Source organism: Pan troglodytes, chromosome 23, assembly GCF_028858775.2.
Source record: "Pan troglodytes isolate AG18354 chromosome 23, NHGRI_mPanTro3-v2.0_pri, whole genome shotgun sequence".
NCBI lineage: Eukaryota > Metazoa > Chordata > Mammalia > Primates > Hominidae > Pan > Pan troglodytes.
The window spans coordinates 25,503,329-25,526,530 of NC_086016.1; the positions used below are offsets into that span (position 1 = coordinate 25,503,329).

At 50.2% G+C, this 23,202-nt stretch overlaps 1 protein-coding gene across 1 annotated transcript in view; it reads right to left on the minus strand.

Moving 5' to 3' along the window:
* The window catches only part of DRICH1 (aspartate rich 1), a 51,034-nt gene that overhangs the window by 708 nt on the left and 27,124 nt on the right, over positions 1-23,202 (minus strand). Inside the window, exon 12 of the mRNA XM_016939561.4 lies at positions 1,542-1,887. Within this exon, the coding sequence (XP_016795050.3) occupies positions 1,580-1,887 (308 nt within the window). The 3' untranslated portion in view covers positions 1,542-1,579. The remainder of the gene's footprint in view (positions 1-1,541; positions 1,888-23,202) is intronic.

Here is a 23,202-nt window from a genome sequence, read left to right on the forward strand (position 1 = left end):
CAACCTAAAATTTATCATCTTGACCTTTTTTTTTTGAGAGTCTTGCTGTGTCGCCAGGCTGGAGTGCAGTGTGGCGTGATCTCAGCTCACTGAAACCCCCGACTCCCTGGTTCAAGCAAATCTCCTGCCTCAGCCTCCTGAGTAGCTGGGATTACAGGCATGCACCACCACGACAAGCTAATTTTTGTATTTTTAGTAGAGATGGGGTTTCACCATGTTGGCCAGGCTGGTCTCGATCTCCTAACCTCATGATCCACCCGCCTGGGCCTCCCAAAGTGCTGGGAACACAGGTGTGAGCCACCGCGCCTGGCCCATCTTGACCATTTTTAAGTACACAGTTCAGTGGCATTAACTACATTCACAATGTTGTGCAACCATCACCACCATCCATTTCTAGATTTTTCTTTTTTCAGAGTCTTGCTCTGTTGCCCAGGCTGGAGTACAGTGGTGCAATCTTAGCTCATGGCAAACTCTTTCTCCCGGGTTCAAGCGATTCTCCTGTCTCAGCCTCCTGAGTAGCTGGGATTACAGGCGCCCACCACCATGCCAGCTAATTTTTGTATTATTAGTAGAGATGGGGTTTCAGCATGTTGGTCAGACTGGTCTCGAACTCCTGACCTCATGATCCATCTGCCTCGGCCTCCCAAAGTGCTGGGTTTACAGGCGTGAGCCACCGCAACTGGCTTTTTCTTTTTTTTTTTGAGATGGAGTCTCACTCTGTTGCCCAGGCTGGAGTGCAATGGCATGTCTAGATCTTTTTCATCTTGCAAAACTCAAATTCTGTCCCCATTCAACACCAACTTCCCATTCCTCCCTCCCCCAGCCCCTGGCACCCACTATGCTAGTTCCCATCTCTATATTTGGCTACTCTGGGTACCTCCTATGGATGGGACCATACACTACTTGTCCTTTGAAAGTCCTTTTTAAACTGGAAAGTACCGCATGTATAATACCTTCAGGAGCTTATTATTATTATTATTATTATTATTTTGAGATGGAGTTTCACTCTGCTGCCCAGGCTGAAGTGCAATGGTGCTATCTCAGCTCACTGTGGCCTCTGCCTCCTGGGTTCAAGCAATTCTCCTGCTTCAGCCTCCCAGGCAGCTGGTCTACAGGTGCCCGCCATCATGCTAAATTTTTGTGTTTCTAGTAGAGACGGGGTTTCACCATGTTGATCAGGCTGGCCCCGAACTCCTGATCTCAGGCGATCAGCCCACCTCAGCCTCCCAAAGAGCTGGGATTACAGGCGTGAGCCATCGTGCCCGGCCGATTATCATTATTATTATTATTACCAGCTGACCCAGTTAGTGTGGCCTGGAAAATGTTGTCAACCATCATAAAATAAATGAATCCTTGATGATACTGAGCTTCCAAATGCCACTCTTCAAATTTTGCACTGCAACTCAGAGGGTGTAAAATTAATTCCAATGGCTGCAACCAGCATTTTGTTAAAGTGAGGCAGCCCAGAGCTGACTCCAGCTGGAGAGCGAGCTGTTCAGCGGGAGGGATGGTAAGGGTTCCTGGAATGTTGCTTCAGTTACCTGAATGCGTAGATATGCTCTGGATAACGATGGAAGATCTACTTCTTGCTGGAAGTTTGGATGGAAAATCTTTTGCAAAGTGCTGTCCTGGAACACCTGGCCCAGCTGTCAAATCCCCTCTGGTATTTTCCCAGCGGCTGATCTGCTGTCACGTTTGAAGCCACCCTTTGCCTTAGGTCCTGCATATCCCTGTCCACGCCCCCGGGTGTGTCCCTGGGGGCAGTGCCATCTGATGGCTTGTCCAGCGCTGTGAGGCTCTCCCCAGCTTCCCTCAAGTTGAGTTTCATCCTGGAGCTGGGCCATCTCACACATCCCCTTGGCATCTGCCAGCCATGGTTGTGAGATGCTATAACAGACAGACAGAGAGACAAACAGAAGACTTCACGTTATCTCATGGAGATCACGAGAGCCATAGTGAGCTCAGGCTCCATGGACTGATGCTCAGATCCCAGTGTCCCACAAACACTGAGAGTCCCCTCAGCACCAAAGGCTGCATGCCAGACAGCTCCCGATCCTCGGGGAGATGGGCAAGGTGCTGAGCAGTAATGGGATGTGGACACCCTAAGAAACACTGATGCAGGTAGAGGGGAAGCCCCTGGGAGGCCCCAATCCAGTCTAGCTTCTCCCCTGTTGGGAGCCTTGGTCCACTGCTACCCCTGACCCTGGTTCCTCTCACCTTCAGGGCTGGAGCAGCACCTGCACTGGGGGTCTGGGCTGAAGCTGCTCCCTCCCCAGCACCCCCCTTGAGTGTGACACTCATCACTGCCTGGGACTCAGAAACTGTGGTTCCCCCAAGGACAGCCCCAGGTCTCGGGAAAGAAAGGGACTGTTTTAAATAGTGCCCCCAGCCGCTCCCTTTCAGGCCCTGCCTGACCCTGCACCTGCCATGGCCTCTCAACAGAGGCAGCCTCAGACCACATCTTTCTGTGGCGGGAAATCTGGGTCTGGCTGGATCCTGGGGACCCTGCGGGGCTGGGCTGGGCCGGGCCTCTCCAGCAGGTGCAGCTGCAGCTCTCACCACCCAGGCTCACCTCACCCCTTCCTGGACTGAGATGTGTCCAGGCCTGGGCAGAGGAGGCTGGGCCCTGCTGTCCTGCTCAGTGCCCTCCCTTTTTAGGGTCCCTGGTGCCTCTGCAGAGCCCTCTGGGTCCTGCCTGGCTGTTCTCTCTCAGAGCACAGGTGACTGCCCCATCTAGTCACCTCTGCCCTGCTCCCGTGTTTGTGGGTGTCCCCCATTCTGGCCTCCTGCTGGTCAGTCCCCTGCCCACTCTCTATGCCCCAGGCCTCAAAGACTCCGCCTGCACCACCAAGGATCCCTCTCTCTCAGGCTGTCTCCAGAGGAAATACAGGACCATTTTCCTCAGGAACCAGAAGTGAAGGTTCTAGAAACTCTCAAGTTTTCAGGGTCACTGGAAGTGATCTCTGTTATTTTGGCAGCTTCAAAATATTCTTCAAAGCCCAGAAGTCTTGAGGTTTCCTTGGACATGAGGATGATGATGTACCTACCATTATTTACGGCCAGGGTGATGTTTAATTTTATGTGTCAACTTGGCAGGGCCACAGTGCCAGATATTTGGTCAAATATTATTCTGATGTTTCTGTGGCATTATTTTGTGGGTGGGATTAACATTTAAATTTTACATTTCACAAATTTGTGAAAATTAAACAACAGTCTTTTTTTTGAGACAAGGTCTCACTCTGTTGCCCAGGCTGGAATGTAATGGTGCAATCATAGCTCACTGCAGCCTCAACCTCCAGGGCTCAAGGAATCCCTCCCACCTCAGCCTCCCAAAGGGCTGGGATTTAAGCTACCAATTTCCCTCTATGTGCTGATTTATCTGTATCCTACAAATTTTTATGTGGTGGTCTCATCATTGTTCAGTTTAAAATGTTACCTAATTTTGTTTCTTGAGTTCCCCAACTGTTGGCTTATTCAGCAGTTTCTTTTCTCTCTTTCTTTTTTTCCCTCTCTCTCTCTCCTTCCTTTCCCTTCTTTCTCTCCTTCCTTCCCTCCTTTCTGTTTTAGAGACAAGGTCTTGCTGTGTCAGCCAAGCTGGAGTGCAGTGGTGCAATCAGGGCTGACTACAGCCTCCAACTCTTAGGCTCAAGCGATCTTCCCACTTCAGCCTCCGAAGTAGCTGGAACTAGAGGAACATGCCACCACACCTGGCTAAATTGTGTTACATGTTTTGTTGAGAGGGTCTTGCTATGTTGCTCAGGCTGGTCTCAAGCTCCTGAACTCAAGATCCTCCCGACTTGGCCTCCTGAAGTGCTGGGATTACAGGCATGAGCCACCATGCCCGCCTAGCAGCGTATTTCTTAATTTCCAAATATATGAAGAGGTTCTAGTTATATATTTGGTTGTGGGGGATATTTTGTGGGTTTTGTGGGTTTTCTTTTCTTTTTTTTGAGACAGTCTCACTGTCACCCAGGCTGGAGTGCAGTAGTGTAATCATGGCTCACTGCAGTCTCCAACTCCTAGGCTCAAGTGATCCTCCTGCCTCAGCCTCCTGAGTAGCTAGGACTACAGGCACATGCCACCACACCCAGCTGCTTTCTCTTTTATTTTTATAAAGACAGGGTCTCACTGTGTTGCCCGGGCTGGACTCAAACTTCTGGCTTCAAATGATCCTCTCGCTTTGGCCTCCTAAAGTTCTGGGATTACAGGGATGAGTCACTGTGTGCCCGGCCATATATTTGTTATTGATTTCTAGTTTAACTGTATGTGTTTAGGGTGCATACTCTGAATAATTTCAATTCTTTGAAATCTGCCTTATGGAGACTTGTTTTGTAACTCAATAGATAGTTACTTTTTGTCAATGATTCTTGTCTGTTTTTTATCTTTGAAGAGAATATGTACTCTGCAACCCTTGAATGCAGTGTTCTATATGTAAGTCCATTAGGTACTCATTATTGTCTTTCAATCTTCTATTTATTTTTGTTTTTTAGGGTTTGTCTGCTGAGAAGGAATCATCTCCCTCAGGGACTGTGAATTTATTTGTCCCTGTAGCTCAGCAGTTTTTGGTTTCATATTTTTTGAGACTACATTATTAGATGCATACAAATTTAAAACTGCTAGTCCGGCTGGTAGCTTATGCCTGTAATCCTATCACTTTGGGAGGCCAAGGCAGAAGGATCACTTGAGCCCAGGAGTTTGAAACCAGCCTGGGGAACATGGTGAAACCCCATCTCTACAAAAACATTAAAAACTAGCTGGGCATGGTGACTTGCACCTGTAGTCCCAGCTCCTTGGGAGGCTGAGGTGGGAGGATCATCTGAGCCCAGGAGGTCTAGGCTGCAATGAACTGTGATCACACCACTGCACTCCAGCCTGGGCAACAGTGTGAGACCCTGTTTCAAAAGAAAACCAAAAAACACCATTACCTCCCTCATGTTCCCTGATGAGGTTTTTGTTTGTTTGTTTGTTTTTGAGACTGAGTTTCACTCTTGTCACCCAGGCTGGAGTGCAATGGCAGAATCTCGGCTCACTGCAACCTCCTCCTCCCAGGTTCAAGTGGTTCTCCTGCCTCAGCCTCCAGAGTAGCTGGGATTACAGGCACATACCACCATGCCCGGCTAATTATTGTATTTTTAGTAGAGACAAGGGTTTCACCATGTTGGCCAGGCTGTTCTTGAACTCCTGACCTCAGGTGATCCACTCGCCTCAGCCTCCCAAAGTGCTGGGATTACAGATGTGAGCCACTGCGTCCAGCCGAAATAAAACTTTTATTAGCATAAAATAGCCCTATTTATTCCAGATGACACCTTTTACCTTGAAGTTTCTTTTGTCTGATAGCTATATAACTACACCAGTTTTCCTTTGAGTAGGAATTTCACGGTATCTTTTTCCATCTGTTTACTTTCATAGCCATTCTCTAACCTAGCCCACCACTCCTGCACACGGGAGCTCTTCTCTAAAAGACTTACCTGTGCCCTTATCGTGCAAGAGTCATGTTTGTTCTCCTTGCATTTCCAACAGTTTAGTCGCATCTCTATGATGGGATTTCTAGGCCTTTTCTGTGCAGTATCTGGGGCTGGGATAGCACTGCCGGGTGCCCCTCCCCCCATGCTTCCAGGGTACATCTGCAATGTCTGTTATAGACCATGTCAGAGAGCCATCCTGTGGGTCCCAGACACCCAACTCAAATGGCCTCAAACAAGGAGGGAGTTACTGCCTGGCATAACCGGGAATCTGGATGTGGGGCACCTAGGGTCACCCGATCCCAGAACCCTGCTTCCATTTCTGTGGGTTTCTCCCTGCCCTTTCCACCAGTTGGCTGGATTTACTCATGGGAAGCCTTATCAGACCAAAATTCGAGGGGAAAGAGAGGCCTTCTCCATCATCCAGGCAGAGGGGCCCATCCCTGAGGACCAGGACCAGGGCCGGGGCCTGACTGCCTTCCCTGGGGCACAGAGAAGGGAGGGAGTACTGAAGGCCTCAGGCCTAGGACAGGCAGCTGACCACCACCCTCCCCTCCCCACCATCCAGGCCAGGGACAATCTGAGAACCAACTAGCAATCCAGCAATGGGACACATTCAGCAGAACCCTGGAAGGTGCCCCAGGAACCAGGCCCAAGGCCTCTAATGTCAGGGCTCACAGAAACCCAGGGGTCTCCCCACCGTGCATGCAGTGTGACAAAGACTCTCTCCTTGAAAAAACTTGAGCCAGGCCCCTCTAAGCCTTCTCCACTAGGCTTTGACCTTGAGCTTCAGTGCCCACCTTAATTGCGTCTGCACTGCACAGTTTTAGCAAGATTCCTGCTAAGTGGGTTTAGTCATAGTCACCTACCCTTAACATCTGATCACCTTCCCTATCTGATCAAATTCCCAATCCCCCAGGTGACGTCTGGTCACCCTGGCCTGCCTTCTGAGGAATCCCCACTTGCCCATGCTATATTCGCATGGAGCCCAGTCTCATACCGAGGCCTCTTCTCCACAGCAGTAGTTCCTGATAAAATCTGTTTTGACCCTTTTGCTACTGTCCAGTTCTGGTTTTCTTTTTTTCTTTGTTTTGAGACAGAGTCTTGCTCTGTTGCCCAGGCTGGAATGCAGTGGTGCAATCTCAGCTCACTGCAACCTCCGCCTCCCAGGTTCAAGCAATTCTCCTGCCTCAGCTTCCCAAGTCGCTGGGATTACAGGTACCCATGGCCACACCCAGCTAATTTTTTTGTATTTTTAGTAGAGATGTTTTGCCATGTTGGCCAGGCTGGTCTTGAACTCCTGGCCTCAGGTGATCCACCTGCCTCAGCTTCCCAAAGTGCTGGGATCACAGGCGTGAGCCACTGTGCCCAGCCCGAGCTCTGATTTTCTATAACAAGTTGGGAAGGTGCTCAGTGGGAGGGTTCAGCCCACAGCAGAGAAGTGTATTCAGAATCTCTTCCTTCTTGCAGGTCACACCTGAGCTGCCCTCTTCCTGAGAACAGAGAGAGCTTCCAGGCAGGGGGCCCTACTGTCTGCCCAGCAGGTGCCTAGGGCCACCATTTAAGAGGGTGCTCACTCTCAGGTGCTGACCCTGTACTCACACAGGTGCCTGCTCCCCTCACTCTGGTCCTGGGCAGGCCCAGCCCCTCTGCATCTGTCTTATGGCCTCCAACTGAACAGGCCTGTAATGAGTGATGGCTGTCGCTTCCTTTCTGCCACCCGGTTATCTCACAATTTTTTTTAGCCAATTCTGACCCCAAATCATATGGAGAAGGGGACTGTGGGAAACTTAGTTCTAGTTTAGCCAGGTGGACACAGGACAAAACCACTCCAGCCCACCTTTGTCAGTGTGGCATTTCTGCACACTTCCTCTAACCAGATTAACCTCCAAATAAAGCCACTAGCAACACCATGCTTCTGCCGAACATGATGAAACTAGGCTCATACAACCCAAACAAGCTAACCCTCCCAGAAAAGGACTCAGGTCTGTAGATCACTTCATCCATCTTCAGGTGATGTTTATTACTCTCCCAGCTGACACACACACACACACACACACACCCCTTTGATATTCCATAACTTAGATATCAAAATAGGTTACCAGCCAGGCAAGGTGGCTCATGCCTATAATCCCAGCACTTTGGGAGGCCAAGGTGGGCAGATCTCTTGAGCCCAGGAGTTCAAGACCAGCCTGGGCAACATGGTGAAACTTTGTCTCTACAAAAAATACAAAAATTAACCAGGCATGGTGGCTTGAACCTGTAGCCCCAGCTACTTGGGAGGCTGAGGTGGAAGAATCACCTGAGCCCAAGAGCTCGAGGCTGCAGTGAGCTATGATGGTGCCACTGCACTCCAGCCTGGGCGACAGAGCAACACTGTCTCATTAAAAAAAACCCAAAAAACATACATATGTACATATATATATGTGTATGTGTGTGTGTATATATAAAATAAAAAATATATAAATGTTCATATATAATAAAAAATTTAAAAGTAGGTCACTTATTAACATAAGAATGTATTAATCACAGGGAAATGAGGAAGAGAAAGTGTTACCAGTGTTACGACAAATGCAAATACAGTCACGTCAAAACAAAGAAGAAACATCCTCACTCTTGAGTGTCCTCCTTTCTGTCACTCTCACATGGCCGCAGCTGGTGCTGACTGTTTCCACTACCCATTGGGTAGTCTCTGTGCCCTCAGCAGATACCTTGGTGTTACCTGTTTGGTGGGGTGACTCAAACCCTTATACCTGAGGGTCTGGGCCATTCACGCTCCTGCCTGAATTACATGGCTGTAGTTTGCAGTAACTGTTACCACAGGACATGAAGGGACCCCGAGGCTCTCAGTGCTCCAGACATACCCTCCCTTCATCACTCTGTGTAGCAGTGCCCCAGTACCCTGATAGTTTGGCTCGATCCCCGGATGTCTATTGTTCTCTGGCATAAGGAGCCCACAGTGGCCAGGGAGGCAGCCTCTTGTGGAATTGGTCGAAGGTTTCCTCTCTTGGGAATTAAAGCCTCTAAAGCAACAGAGCCCAGAGCTGTGTGGACGGGAAGCACCTTCTGTTTGTTGATTTCCAGGGCCATGAATCCTGGCTAGGGGTGAGGTGATGCCACATAATGGCTTTCTGGTTGCATTTTAGTGATTGATTTCTAGCATCGTTGCATTGTACTACAAAAGCATAACCTGTATTTCAGCCCTTTGATTTTTTTTTTTTTTTTGAGACAGAGTGTTGCTCACCCACCCTGGCTGAAGTGCAGTGGTGTGGTCTCAGCTCACTGCAACCTCCACCTCTTGGGTTCAAGCAATTCTCCTGCCTCAGCCTCATAAGTAGCTGGGATTATAGGCATGCACCACCACACCCAGCTAATTTTTGTACTTTTAGTAGAGATGGGGTTTTGCCTTGTTGCCCAGGCTGGTCTCAAACTCCTGAGCTCAAAGTGATCTGCCTGCCTTGGTCTCCCAAAGTGCTGGGATTACAGGTGTGAGCCACTGCACCCAGCCAGCCCTTTGATATTTGGGGACACGTTCTTTTTTGTTTTGAGATGGAGTCTCGTTCTGTCACCCAGGCTGGAGTGCAGTGGCACAATCTCAGCTCATTGCAACCTCCGCCTCCCAGGTTCAAGTGATTCTCCCGCCTCAGCCTCCCAAGTAACTGGGATTACAGGTGTGCACCACCACGCCCGGATATATAAATATAGATATCTATCTAGATATCTATATATCTAGAGATGGGGTTTCACCATGTTGGCCAGGCTGGTCTTGAACTCCTAACCTAAAGGGATCCGCCCACCCTGCCTTGGCCTCCCAAAGTGCTAGGACTACAGGCGTGAGCCACTGGGCCCAGCAGGGTACATGTTCTTTATAGCCTGGCATATGTGCACTTTTGTTCCATATCTGCTTGAAAAGAATGTGCCCTGCACTCGGAGCATGCTCTGCTCCGTGGATGGCATAAGGCTGTCTACTGTCTTCCTCAAACCTTCTCTAGCCTTTCTCACTCATGGCCCACTTATTCCACTAATTACAGAGATGTGTAAGAATCTGGGAGCACCTCTACATCTGTAGGCATCCCACAGCTGGAACAGGGCTCCCCTAGACAGTTCTGGCCTTCAGGCCTGCGGAATGGTTGAGGCAAAAGGAAGAAAAAGACACTGAGTCCCAAGCAGAGATGTGGGGTCCTCCTCCCCCAGCTCAGCTTGGGCCAGTCTCACAGCACCCCCTGGTGGCCTCCCGCCGCAGGTCACACACTTACACCCTCAAGGACTGCACTGGAGCTTCAGACAAGGAGGGCACTCTTCCAGGCCCTGTTCTTGCTGGATGGGTCAGGTCTCTTCCTCTCCCTCCCTGTGACTCCCCTTTCTCCACCGACTACAAGGATATGGTCTCCTGCCAGCCTTCTCGCTGTCTGAGAACGTGAAATGACAAGGTCTCCTGCTGAGACCTTGAACTACTCCAAGCGCTTCCCACTTCACTTCTATGAAGTGAGCTTCCCTCAAAATTTCTGCTGACCTCATCCACGAAACAGGGAAGAAACCCAAGGGCAGGTTGAGCCTCAGCCACTGTGAGGATCTATCTGAGGCCTAGGGGGTCCTGTCAGGAGCTAGGTTGTGGAGCACATGGGCTCAGGGAAAATCACAGCTGGGGTGCTTGCGAAATCATTGTTTTTAGGAAATACGTAAATACACCAGGCGTTAAGGCGACATGAAAACACAACAGTGAGAAGCAAGAAGAAAATGGTTATGGTTGGACCTATTTTCTCCTTTTCCACTAACCAAAGGGCTGGCTCAAACCCCAAATTTGGCCTTCTTCCCTGGTTCAGCTGCACCTGACACCCAGAATACAGCACAGGGCTGGGGGAGGGGTGTGGAGGGGGAGCAGGCCCTTTGCTTCCCATGTTACAGTAGCTAACATGGGAATAGGACTCCCCCAAACCTCCAGCCCAGGCTCCTTCTGTGGCTATGCGAGGGGTGTTTCCCCAGGCACGTCCTTCCCTCCAGCGGAAGGCATGTTCAGGGAACACAGGAACGCAATGGGGCTGGAGCATGGAGGGTCCAGAGACGGGAGCCAGATCAGGAAGGGCCTGCAGGCTGGCCTTGACATTCTGGTTTACATGGGACTCAATGGGGGTGTCTGAGGAAGGGAATGACCCCATCAGGCTAGCAGGGTAGAAAGCACTCTGGCTGCCAAAAGCAGAACAAATACAAGGGCAGTCAGGTCAGGAGGCTGTGCACTGGGCCAGCAGAGGGATGGCAGCAGCCTCAGGTAAGGCAGAGTAATCAGAGAGGAGGTGGCATCCAGTGATATCAAGGAGCAAGACTTGGGGCGGGGGGGCGGTCCATGAATTAGAAGGTAGAGGAGGAGTGGGTTTTTGAATCCAGGCTTAAGAGGAGAAAAGGACAGGAAGTAGGGAGAGAGCTGATAAGCACCATCAGTATGCATAACAGGCAAGAGAAAGTCACTTGTTCACACAGCAAGTGCTACTGCGTGGCCTACTCCACAGCCTCTTCAGGGGCAGAGCCCACCCCTCCAGGGCCCAGTCTGCACAGTGGGAAAGGAAGATGGGCAGAGAGAGGCTGATATTGGGCACCCCTGGGGCAGGCCACTGATAGAAGGGAGAGGCTTCAAGCTTTAAGATAAGACTTCCAGCCAGGTGGCTCACACCTGTAATCCCAGCACTTTGGGAGCCTGAGGCAGGCAGATCACCTGAGGTCAGGAGTTTGAGACCAGCCTGGCCAACATGGTGAAACCCTGTCTCTATTAAAAATACACACACACACACACACACACACACACAAAATTAGCTGGCGTGATGGCACACACCTGTAATCTCAGCTACTCGGGAGGCTGAGGCAGGAGAATTCCTTGAACCCAGGAGGTGGAGGTTGCAGTGAGCCATGATCGTGTCACTGCACTCCAGCCTGGCAACAGAGTGAGGCTTCACCTCAAAACAAAAGAAAAAAAAAGAAATTATTCCTGAAGAAACACAGGTATCAGACTTGCTAGACAAAGACCTTAAAACCATCTTAAATACGCTCAGTTAAAGGAAAACACGGGCAAAGAACTAAAGGAAATCAGCAAAATTATACATTAATAAAATGAGAATATCAATATAGAGATATAAAAAGAACCTCAACAAAAATTCTAGAGCTGAAAAATACAATAACTAAATTGAAAAATTCAGTAGAAGAAGTCAATGGAAGGTTCAAGCAGGTATTGGAGAGAATGAACAAACTTGAAGAAAGTACATTTGAAATTACTTTGTCTGAGGAGCAAACAGAAAAGAGCAAACAGGCCGGGTGCGGTGGCTCATGCCTGTAATCCCAGCACTCTGGGAGTGCTGAGGCGGGCAGATCACCTGAGGTCAGAAGTTCGAGACCAGCCTGGCCAACATGGTGAAATCCCTTCTCTACTAAAAATACAAAAATTAGGCCAGGCACAGTGGCTCACGCCTGTAATTCCGGCACTTTGGGAGGCCAAGGCAGGCGAATCACAAGGTCAAGAGATCGAGACCATTCTGGTGAACATGGTGAAACCCCATCTCTACTAAGAATATAAAAATTAGCTGGGCATGATGTCGCGCGCCTGTAGTCCCAGCCACCCGGGAGGCTGAGGCAGAAGAACTGCTTGAACCTAGGAGGCAGAGGTTGCAGTGAGCCAAGATTGCGCCACTGCACTCCAGCTTGGTGACAGAGCAAGACTCCATCTCAAAACAAAACAAAACAAAAACAAAAACAAAAACAAAAAAATTAGCCGGGCGTGGTGGCGCATGCCTGTAATCCCAGCTACTCTGGAGGCTGAGGGAGGAGAATCGCTTGAACCCGGGAGGCGGAGGTTGCAGTGAGCTGAGATGTCACCACTGCACTCCAGCCTGGGGGACAGAGCAAGACTCTGTCTCAAAAAAAAAAAAAAGAAAAAAAAAAGAAAAGAGCAAACAAAGGTGAAGGCATCCTAAAGGACTATGGGACACCATCAAGAGGACCAAGATACACATTATGCATTCAGCAAAGGAGAAGAGAGAGGACGGAACACAGATTATTTGCAAAAATGTCCAAAAACTATCCCAAATTGGAGAAAGACGTGAAACTACAAATCAAAGCAGCTCAATGAACTCCAAGAGAATTAACCACAAAAAGATCCACACCAAGACACTTATCATCAAACTGGCAAGTGACAAAAAATCTTGAAAGCAGCAGCCAAAAAAAAAAAAAAGTTGGCTGGGTGTGGTGGCTCACGCCTGTAATCAAAGCACTTTGGGAGACCAAGGGAGGTGGATCACCTGAGGTCAGGAGTTCAAGACCAGCCTGGTCAACACGGCAAAACCCCATCTCTACTAAAAATACAAAAAATTAACCAGGTGTTGTGGCAAGTGCCTGTAATCCCAGCTACTCGGGAGGCTGAGGCAGGAGAATTGCTTGAACCTGGGAGACAGAGATAGCAGTAAGCCAAGATCGCACCACTACACTCCAGAGTGAAACCACGCCTGGCTAATTTTTTGTATTTTTAGTCATTGTTGAAGTTCAAGGGAACAAGATGTATGACAAGTGACTACTCATCTGTCAGAGTGGCAGGGCCACTGAGGATGTGACAGTCATTCATCCACTCTGAAACAACTATTCAGGACCCCTAACAGAAAGGAATGTCTGGCCTTTACATGCTTTGATAAACAGGATCTATTCCTGTTAAAGCAGAGGCTTCGTTCATCTCCAAAGCTTGTAGAGGAACCTCAGACCTGGGCCAGAGATCCTCAGAGGGCTGTGGTTTCAGGGCCTGGAGGTGACACCTCCCAATCACACAGACATTGCAGGCTCAGAGGGAGGAGCCCCTTTGAAAGAGGTGAGCAGAGTCTGGGGCATTTGTGTAAATGTTGATGAGGTCCCCAGACAACTCGCAGGCTCCCAGGGAACCCTAACTGGGGAAGAAAAGATGAGGATAAGCAGAGCCCACCATGGGTGAGAAGAGAGGAAAGCCAGTGTCTCCACCACCCAGGTCCTCAGTGTCCTTCCTCTGTGTACCTGGCCCTGTCCTGTGTGTGGAGGGTGAGGAGAGGGAGAGAAGGAAGGGCTGGCAGTTTTATAAGAACTGGGGCTCCTCCAATGAGTGGATGAAATAGTTTAATGGGATTGGTTTTGGATTTTCCAGCTTCCCTAGAGGCCGGAATCAGATTCCCAATATAAGCTCTTGGTTGCTGTGGTGAAAGTTTGTGTGTATTCATCCCCTGAGAAGGTTCCCTAACCCTTACTGTGTCTTCTGTGTGAAGAGTGCAGCTCTAAGCACTCAGGGTACTGTTTCCCAGTGAATCTTAATGAAATGTTTGGAGAATTTTTATTTCCTCCATTTAGCCTAACCAGAAACGTCAGCTCTAGAGGTAGAACAGGTCACTCAGAGTCACCCGAGCAATGACTGCTGCATGAGCTGCTGACTTGAGGTCTAAGTGATGGGAAAGTTCACCTTTCTGCCTAGTTGCCTCTGAAAATGTATCCTAAAATTAAGTAAACACACTGTTTATAGCTAATCTTTCTAGGTGGCTTCATAAATCAATAAACAGACACACATTTTCCATGTGCAGATGGTGTGCAAAGTTTTGGGGGTCAGACCAACTCAGGAGGCTGCCCCTGAGGAGATAGGAAAGGTCCCCTGTCCATTAATGAAGTGGCCTTGGCCAGACTTCCAACCATGGTGAGGGAGGAAGGGGGGCATCCACAGATCATTCTCCTCCACTCTCAGGAAACCCTAAGCCAGGAAATAATTCTAAAGAGATCTAGGGAGGAGGAACTGAGAGGACAAGTTGACTCAGACAGGAAGACCCTAGGACTCTCCATGGGGGACGTTCATAACTGAGAAGCATCATTGCTGGCCAGGGGACTGGAAAACACATCATCTTACGTCCCTGCATTCCCGCTCCAAATGTCTGAAATCCCAGGAACCCACAGCCTGTCCTCTCACCGGAGCTCTCAGGGGCACTTCTGCTCTGTAGGAGATAGAAACTGTCCCTTCATTATCACATTACGTCATTTTTGCTGCACACAGAGTCTTCCACAGTGGGTCCTAGTCATTTCTCCGTGTTTCCCTTCATCTCCTTTCTGTCTTTTCTGAGAGTCTGATTCCATCTAGCACCTCTTCTCTTTCCTGTGAGGCCAGTTCTCCCCGGGTCCAACCTCAGGGGTGCAGTTCAAAGGTTGTCCCCTTCCTCTTCCCCTTCCCCTTTTGACAGAGTCTTGCATCCAGGCTGGAGTGCAGTGACACGATCACAGCTCACTGTAGCCTTGATCTACTGGACTCAAGAACCCTCCCACCTCAGCTTCGCAAGTAGTTGTGACCACAGGTACATGGCACCCCCGTTTATTTTTATTTTTATTTGTGCAAATGGGGTCTGATTTTGTCGCCCAGGCTGGTTTAAACTCCTGGCCTCATACCATCTTCCCACCGTGGCCTCCCCGCTCTGCATTTTCTTCTGAGCGCTGGTCTCACAGCCTCCTACAAGTATGGTGTGCTTTGTTTCCATTTTCATTTATCTCAAAGAATTTTTGAACATCACTTGTAATTTCTGCTTTGATTCATTGATTGTTTAGGAGTGTGTTTAAATTTTTATATATTCCTGAATTCAGATTGCCTTTGTTATTGATTTCTACCTTCATTCTATTGCAGAGAAGATACTTTGATTTCAGTGCTTTTAAATCAATGAGATTTGTTTCATGGTCTAATACATGGTATATTCCAGAGAACATTCCATGTGTGCTTGGGAAGAATCTGTATTCTGTGAGTCTGTTGTAGATGCTGTCAGGTCTAGCTGATTTATAGTTTTTCAAGTCCTCTACTTCTTTATTGATCTTCTGTCTCATTGTTCTAGCCAGTATTGACAGTATAGTATTGCAACTATTATTGCGAAGCTGTCTGTTTCTCTCTTCAATTCCATCAGTCATTACTTCCTATACTTGGGGGCTCTGTGGTTAGACGCACATGTACTAATTGTTACATCTTCTTGATGAAGTAACTTATTTATCAATATATAATGTCCTTCTTTGCCTCTTGTAATAACTTTCATTGACTGACCCATCTTTCTTTTCCTTCCTGCCTTGCCTCCTTCCTTCTTTCCTTCCTCCCTCCCTCCATCCCTCCCTCATTTAAACTGTTGGCTGGACACAGTGGCTTACATCTATAATTCCAGAATTTGGGAGGCCAAGGCAGGTGAAGTGTGTGAACCCAGAAGTTTGAGACCAGCCTGGGCAACATGGTGAAACCCAGTCTCTACAACACAACACAACAAAACAAAACCTAAAATTAGCCGGTCACCTATAGGTGCAGCTATGCGGCCACTCAGGAAGCTAAGGCCAGTGCATCTATTGAGCCCTGGAGGTCAAGGCTGCAGTGAGCCATGATCACACCACTGCACTCCAGCCTGGGTGACAGAAGGAGACCCTGTGTCAAAAAAAAAAAAAAAAAAAAAAGGAAAAAAGAAAAGAAAAGTACATAAATACACAGATAAACTGTTGGTTGGGAGCCGTGTATGCACCAGGCACTAAGCTGGGGATGAGATGGGATGAAGAGTCTGGAGACTTGGGAAAAGGCTGCATCTCTGGGAGGCCACAGCTTTTCCTTAGTCAAAGAGGGTCCTGGAAGGGGTAGGTAAGATCCCTTGAAGCCAGGTCCTCCAGAGCTCCAGGACCCAAGGTGGAGCTCAGGGTGTGGGAAGGCAGCCAGGGGGCAGCATCAGGCCTGGTGGGGGGCTGGGGCTGGGAGCAGGTGGGATGTAAGGAGGGGGCTGGGAGCAGGTGGGATGTAAGGACAGGGCTGTTCCACCCTCACCTGTGAGCTGCATGAACACCCAGTGCAGCCCTGAAATACGCTCCCCCTCTCCCTGGCCACATCTGTCTTGTTTTTCTCCTGTCCCACATCCCACGCAGCAGCCTTGGCTTCTTCTTGCCTTAGTTTTTTCCCTTGTCACCCTGAGTTCTGGTTTAGGTCAATGTTAAGATTAACCTTAGCCTGGGGATTCCCAGGGTCAGCCAGCTGCAGGCAGGGCCACCAGAGCTGGGAAGGTGAATCCCCCACCCCCATCCCTTGGCCTGGCCCCCACCCTACTCTCACCTCAGACCTCGCTGCACCTCCAGGCCTCCCTGGCCAACCCCTTCACCCAGGAAGCTACTGGTTTCCTGAATGGCTGGTCCTCAGGGTCCCTGACCCAGCTTTTCCTTGACCAGAGCAAAGGCTGGGCCCGGGGAGGGAAAGGCACTTGCCCAGGATCACACAGTGTGTCACCCACAGGCCCGGGCAAGAACCCAGGAGATAACAGCAATGGCTGCGGGTAGGTGAGGGTCCCCATGGGCATGGCACTCCCTAGGCATTCTCATTTAATCCCCAAAACAAACCTGTGGGGAGAGACTGTTATCACCCCCCTGTACAGAGGAGGAAACTGAGGCCCATTGAAGGGAGTCAAACTGCCCGAGGTCAAGGGCTGCTGAGGGCTGAGCTTGGGCGGGACCCCTTTTCTGTCTCACCCTGTGGCTGGGGCTCCCACAGCAGAGGCTCCACTTGGAAGAACACGCTCTGGGCTCCTGCAGGCCTTTGCCAGCTGCCCTCCCTCCTCCTAGCCGTTCAGGGGAGGGGTGGCCATCGGGCTCTGTAGCCCTGACTCGGCCTTACTCTGCTCTGAGGCCTCTTTTCTGCATCCCTGAAATGGGGTCAGAGCTGGGGAATGGTAAAGGGAGGTCACCCCACCTGAGCATATCTGGTGCCTGGCAGAGGGCAGTGCTCCATACAGACGCCCTCCATACAAGTGTGTTCCATACAGGTGTGCTCCATACAGGTGTGCTCTGATGTGAGCTTGGGCAGGCCCCTTCCTTTCCTGATCTCGGTTTCCCCATTTGTCAGTGAGAGGCTCTGGGCTGAAAGTCAGGACACCCCTGAGCTGGCTCTGCCTCATTCTTTGGGATTTAACTGCTCTAGGCCTCAGTTATCCTACCTGTTAAATGGGACCAAGATCCTGACCATGGGCCCCACAGAATCCATGAGTGGCTCAGCTGGACAACACGTATCCCATATTTTATAAATGGTACAGGGACAATAAGGCCACTCAATAGCGTCTCAACACAGGCACAGCTGCCTTTAGGAGTTGCAGATCTGGCCAGATCTGAGGCATTCAGGGCCTTTATTCTCAGCCTTGTTCCCTCTGGGCCCTGTTCCTGCCCCTCTGCAGGGCTCTGGGGCTTAGGACACGTCAGCCTGCTGGCCCAGCCCAGTGTGCGTGTTCACAGCCCTGGTCTACCATCCACCCCAGAGAACTCCTATGCACCCCGCAGGGCCCTGCCCTGGACCTGCCTCCCTGCATCCTCTGCTCATTCAGTCTTCTTTACCTGGTGGTCACTGCCTGTGTCCCATTCAGGGCCCAGACCTGCTCTCTCCCTTGTCCCCTGCCCCTATTAAGGCCTGGCCCAGTGCAGGGCCCAGCCATGCGGCAGAATGGAAGGAATTTTTGGGTGGTGAGCAGGGTGGCAGGGCACGTGGTATGGCAGACAGGTTCTAGGGTCTCTGAGATGATCCTTCAGGATGGTTCCACAGGGGCCCATGTGCACCTGCCATATCCCTGTTGAGAGAAGGGGCGCTGAGGTCACTCCTGTGCCTTTGCTCACACCCATCTTCCAGCATGCCCTTCCTCCCTCTGCCCTCCAGCCCTGGTTCAAGCTCCCAGGCCTGTCTGAGGTTGCCACTGCCCCCAGGCCATCTTTGCTGACATGGGATCCCGAGTATCCCCTGCCCCTCATCGTCTTCACAGAGGGTCTCATCTGCAGCCTGCGCTCTGGACTGGGCAGGGACAAGTACTCCCAGGGGACCCCAGTGCCACAGCCCCCTTCTCCCATGGTGCATGATCAGGCACACTTCAGGTCTCACCTGGGGCTGGGCTAGGTTGATCCCGCTTTGCCCGGGACATCAGGAGCTGAGGGTCTATATAGGTCAGGCCCCAGGAGGCGTCAGAGGGCTTGTGGAAGGATGGGTGTGTGTGTGTATGGACAGATATATGGATGGACAGACTGATGGAAAAACGGATAAGTAACTGTCCAGTCTGAAGTCCTGTCCATGAAGGAGGGACCCTGGGAGGCCTCTTGGGGGCAGCTGTGCTTCCAGGTACTTTGTCACTACCCAAGACCTTAGGGTCCCAGGGCAGCAATTGAAAGGGTCCCCATTTCCCTTTCCCTCCCTGTAACTGGCCAAGCCCCCTGAAATGTCCGAGGTTTGGAGGCAGCAGGTGGGGTGTGACCTGCAGGGACCCACTTCCAGCTTCAGCCAATCCTGCCCACCCTGGGTCCCTCTGAGCTCTGAGTGTCTGGCTGTGCCCTACAGTTGGCCATAGCTCTGCACCTAGCATTTTGAACAGTTCCTGGGGATCCCTGAGAAGGGGGTAGGGCCTGCATGAACAGAAGCTTCTGGAGCAGAAGATGCCGCTTCTGACCCTTCACTGACTGCGATCTTGAGACCCTGTCTAGCTCAGGTCTGGGCACAGGGCCTGGGCACCTCGGTGCTGGATACAGGCCCATTTCCCAGCTGGGCTGGTGGAGGCTTCATTAACTGAACCCTCCCCTACCCCTATGTCCCCACCCCCACTAGCCTCCCCTCTAAAAACGATTCGGCAATTTTTTTTCTTTTCTTTTTTTTTTTTGAGATGGAGTCTCACTCTGTCGCCCAGGCTGGAGTGCAGTGGTGCGATCTCGGCCCACTGCAAGCTCTGCCTCCCGGGTTCACACCATTCTCCTGCCTCAGCCTCCTGAGTGGCTGGGACTATGGGCACCCGCCACCATGACCAGCTAATTTTTTATATTTTTAGTAGAGACGGGGTTTCACCGTGTTAGCCAGGATGGTCTTGATCTCCTGACCTCGTGATCGACCCACCTCGGCCTCCCAAAGTGCTGGGATTACAGGCGTGAGCCACCGCACCTGGCCGGCAATTTCTAATAAACATACGCTTATGCATATCAAGCAAACTCTACTCCTAGGTTTTTATCCAAATGGAATGAAAACTTATGTTTAAACAAAAATTTGTTTGCAAATATTTATACTGGTTTTATTCACCATTGGCAAGAAGCAGAAACATCTGGTTTGACCTAACGTGCGCGTGCGCGCACACACACACACACACACACGTGGAAACAGCCCAATTGTCATTCAACTGGTGAATGGCTAAACACATTGTGATACCTTCATAAATGGAATCATACTCAGCAACAACAGGGAACAAACTATTGATCCATAAGGCAACTGGGATGAATTACAACATTGTTACACTGAACTCAGGAAGCCAGACTCAGAAGGTTACATACTTAGACTCCTAGTCAGCATTAAAAATGAACAAACTAGGTTGCAATTGAGCCACCTGGAGGAACACCCAGAAAACCATGCTGAGTGGGAGAAAGCCAGTCCCCAGAAGTCACATACTGTGTGATTCCATGTGCAGAACATTCTTGAAATAACAAAATTATACAAGTGGAGACCAAATTGGTCGTTGCCAGGGGCTAAGGAGGGTTTTGGGACAGTGGGAAGTGAGTGTTTCTGTGAAAGGGCAACATGAGGGATGTTTGGGAGGGAAGTGTTCCCTTCTTGCTGTATCAATGTCAATCTCCTGGCTGTGACTCGTTACTGTAGCTGCAAGGTGCTACCCTTGAGGGAACTGGCCGGAGTACCTAGGATCCTTCTGTATTATTCCTCACAACTGCATGAGAAGCTGCAATTATCTCAAAATAAAAAGTTTAATTTAAAAAACAGTCACATCCTTTACATTTGCATTTCTATGATATTCTGTAAAAAGCAAAAGTATAGGGTCAGAAAGAGATCAGTGGTTGCCATGGTTGGGGTACAGAAAGGGTTTGACTATAAAAGGAACATAAGGGCTGAGAGCAGTGGCTCACCCCTGTAATCCCAGCACTTTGGGAGGCTGAGGCAGGTGGGTCACTTGGGGCTAGGAATTTGTGACCAGCCTGGCCAACATGGCGAAACCCTGTCTCTACTAAAAATACAAAAATTACCCGGGTGTGGTGACACACACTTGTAATTCCAGGTACTCGTGAGGCTGAGGCAAGAGAATCGCTTGAAGCCAGGAGGCAGAGGTTGCAGTGAGCCGAGATTCACCTCTGCACACCAGCCTGGGTGACAGAGTGAGACTGTGTCTCTAAAAAAGGGGTGCTTAGAGAAATTTGGGGGTGGTGGTGGAAATATTCTGTATTTCAATTGTGATAGTTACATGAGTCAATGATTTTTTAAAAATTATACTAGGTTTTATTAGCTACACCAAAAAGAGTAAACTTTACCATAAAGTAGAAATGTTTCAAATGTTTAAATGTTTTAAAATGTTTATTATGTCATTACAGTTGTCAAAAACATATTTATCTTAAGTGTTTAATGTTCCCTACCATGGATATAACATAGTTTATTTTACCTCCCCCTAACATTCGACATTTAGGCTGTTTCCACTTTTCCCTCCATGAACACATTTACTTTTTTTTTTTTTTTTTGAGACAGTCTCGCTCTGTCGCCCAGGCTGGAGTGCAGTGGCACAATGTTGGCTCACTGCAACCTCCGCCTCCCAGGTTCAAGCGATTCTCCTACCTCAGCCTCCCACACATTAAGAATTTTTAGCTGAAGTTTTATCCCCCCAAAACAAATTTCTCGAAGTGGAATGACTTGATTAAAAGGAATGTACATTTTTATGATTTTTCATACATGTTTCTGAAATCCAGTCTCCCTCGGGCAGCCCCCGAGAATGCCTGCTACTCCCCATCAACCTCTGGTGCCCCCAATTCAGCTTCACCCTCCCATTTCACAGCAATCTGGGCCCCTGGGTGGCTTAAACCTGTGCCTCCTCCAGGTTCCTCACCTCCCCCGGACCTGGCTAACCCCACTCTCCGCCCTGGGCCTCCCTCCTCTAATCTGCTCTACACCAGCCTCTCATCAGAAGCACACAAATCTGATGATCAGTCTCCTACCCAAATCCCTCCAAAGACTCCTCCTGGATCTGAGGATAAAGGCGGGCCACAAGGACCCTGTGGTCTGTCAGCCTCTCCCTCTTCATGTCCCCCAGGAGCTCCCCGCCACAGCCCTTGGTCTCTCCACTGGCACTGCTGCCTTTGAGGGGCGCCCATCACCAGCCAGTGCGGCTTGATCTGTGAGACCAGTATTGGCATCCCTCCACTGCAGAGGGGGGACCCCCTCCCCCTTTATTGCTCCAAAAATGGGCCATGATCTGTCCTCCTGACTGGACAGTCCCCTTCCGTTTGGCCCACCCTCCCTGTGTCCCCCAGCCTGGCCCCTAGTAAGCCTTTATGAGCAAGACGATGAGTGGATGGCCTTGGGGGAGACGAAGCCAAGCCCTTGCTGCCTTCTGGGGACACTTTGCAGACCACCACTTCCCTTGGGCATTTTGTTTAAAATACAGGATGTGCTGACATGATCACAGTGTTAACTGTTCATCAAAAACGCCCAGGGCTGTCCTTGCTCCTCCCTCTCCTGTTCCCCCTTCTCCTGAATCTGTCCTCATATCAGTCAAACTGCCCGGGTCACCACAATACCCTCCATGGGGTGTCTCTAGTTCTGGATTCACACCCCTGCCCACCCATCCAACTCTGGTCTCGTCGATTCCCTGCAAACAGCCTCCAGGACTCCCCAGATGAGTCTGTCCTCCAGGGATGAGTTCTCTGGGTCTGGGCCTGGCACCTGTCTAGCCTGCTCTCAGACCACCTTGGCCCCAGGACTCACTTGCTCCAGCCCTGTGGGCCGCCTGGAGCTTCTCGAGGCTCTATGCCTGGGAGTCCCCTGCCAGGTGTCCCCTGCACCTGTCACTCATCCTCTGTGGAGACCCCTCAGGCTTCCCCTGTCCCAGTCTCTGTCCTGCAAGCATCACACTGCATATGGCTGTCACCTCACACGACACCCTCATTTTGTGTGCTTGAGTTGGGGTAAGTCTGGTTCCTCCGGGACCTCAGCCCTGGCACAAAGCCTGATGCTGATGGGGACTCCTTGCCTAGAAGTCCCTGCAGGACACTGAGACCCTGGTCCCAGCCTGGCACCCACTAGTTTTAACCCTCCCCTGACAGAGGGACTGCTGGTGTTGCACAGGGTCAGATTTCCTCGTGGAAGCCCTCACCACGGCCACTGCAGGGGTGGGCATCAGGCTGCAAGGCCCTCACCAATCAGAAACCTCACTTTGCAGAAGGGGAAACTGAGGCTGCAGAGGTGCACATGTCAGCTCCATCAGCTCAGGGGACAGGGACAGGGAAGAGCTGGAGTTGGACTAGCTAAAGCCTTATGACTTTCTCAATCACTAGAGCTGCTAAGCTGACACTATCTTTATTACCTGGTTCCTCTCAGAGTTGATATTTGGAATAAAGTACATGGCCTTCCCTTTATTTCTGTGAAATGACATCTTGATCTAGTTGTCCCAGTCCATTGCATTTGGTGCAATTGTCCAAGGTACTCATGAACTCTGCCAGCTCTGCGATATGAGCTGAGTGAGTTGGGCGGGTCGCCTCACCTCTCTGGCTTCTATCCCTATTTGTACAATGGGGATCACAGCAGGACCTGACTATGAGGCCACTGAGATGGAGGTTCTGTCCCTGAAATGATTATCACCTGGGGTGTAAAGTTCACCAGTGATGAACAGACCATTGTGACCCAGAAGGTTGTAAATGAACCCAGATGCTCAGTGCTTTGTCTGGGGACCTCCCACCACACACAGAGGGCAAGGACTGGGGCCAC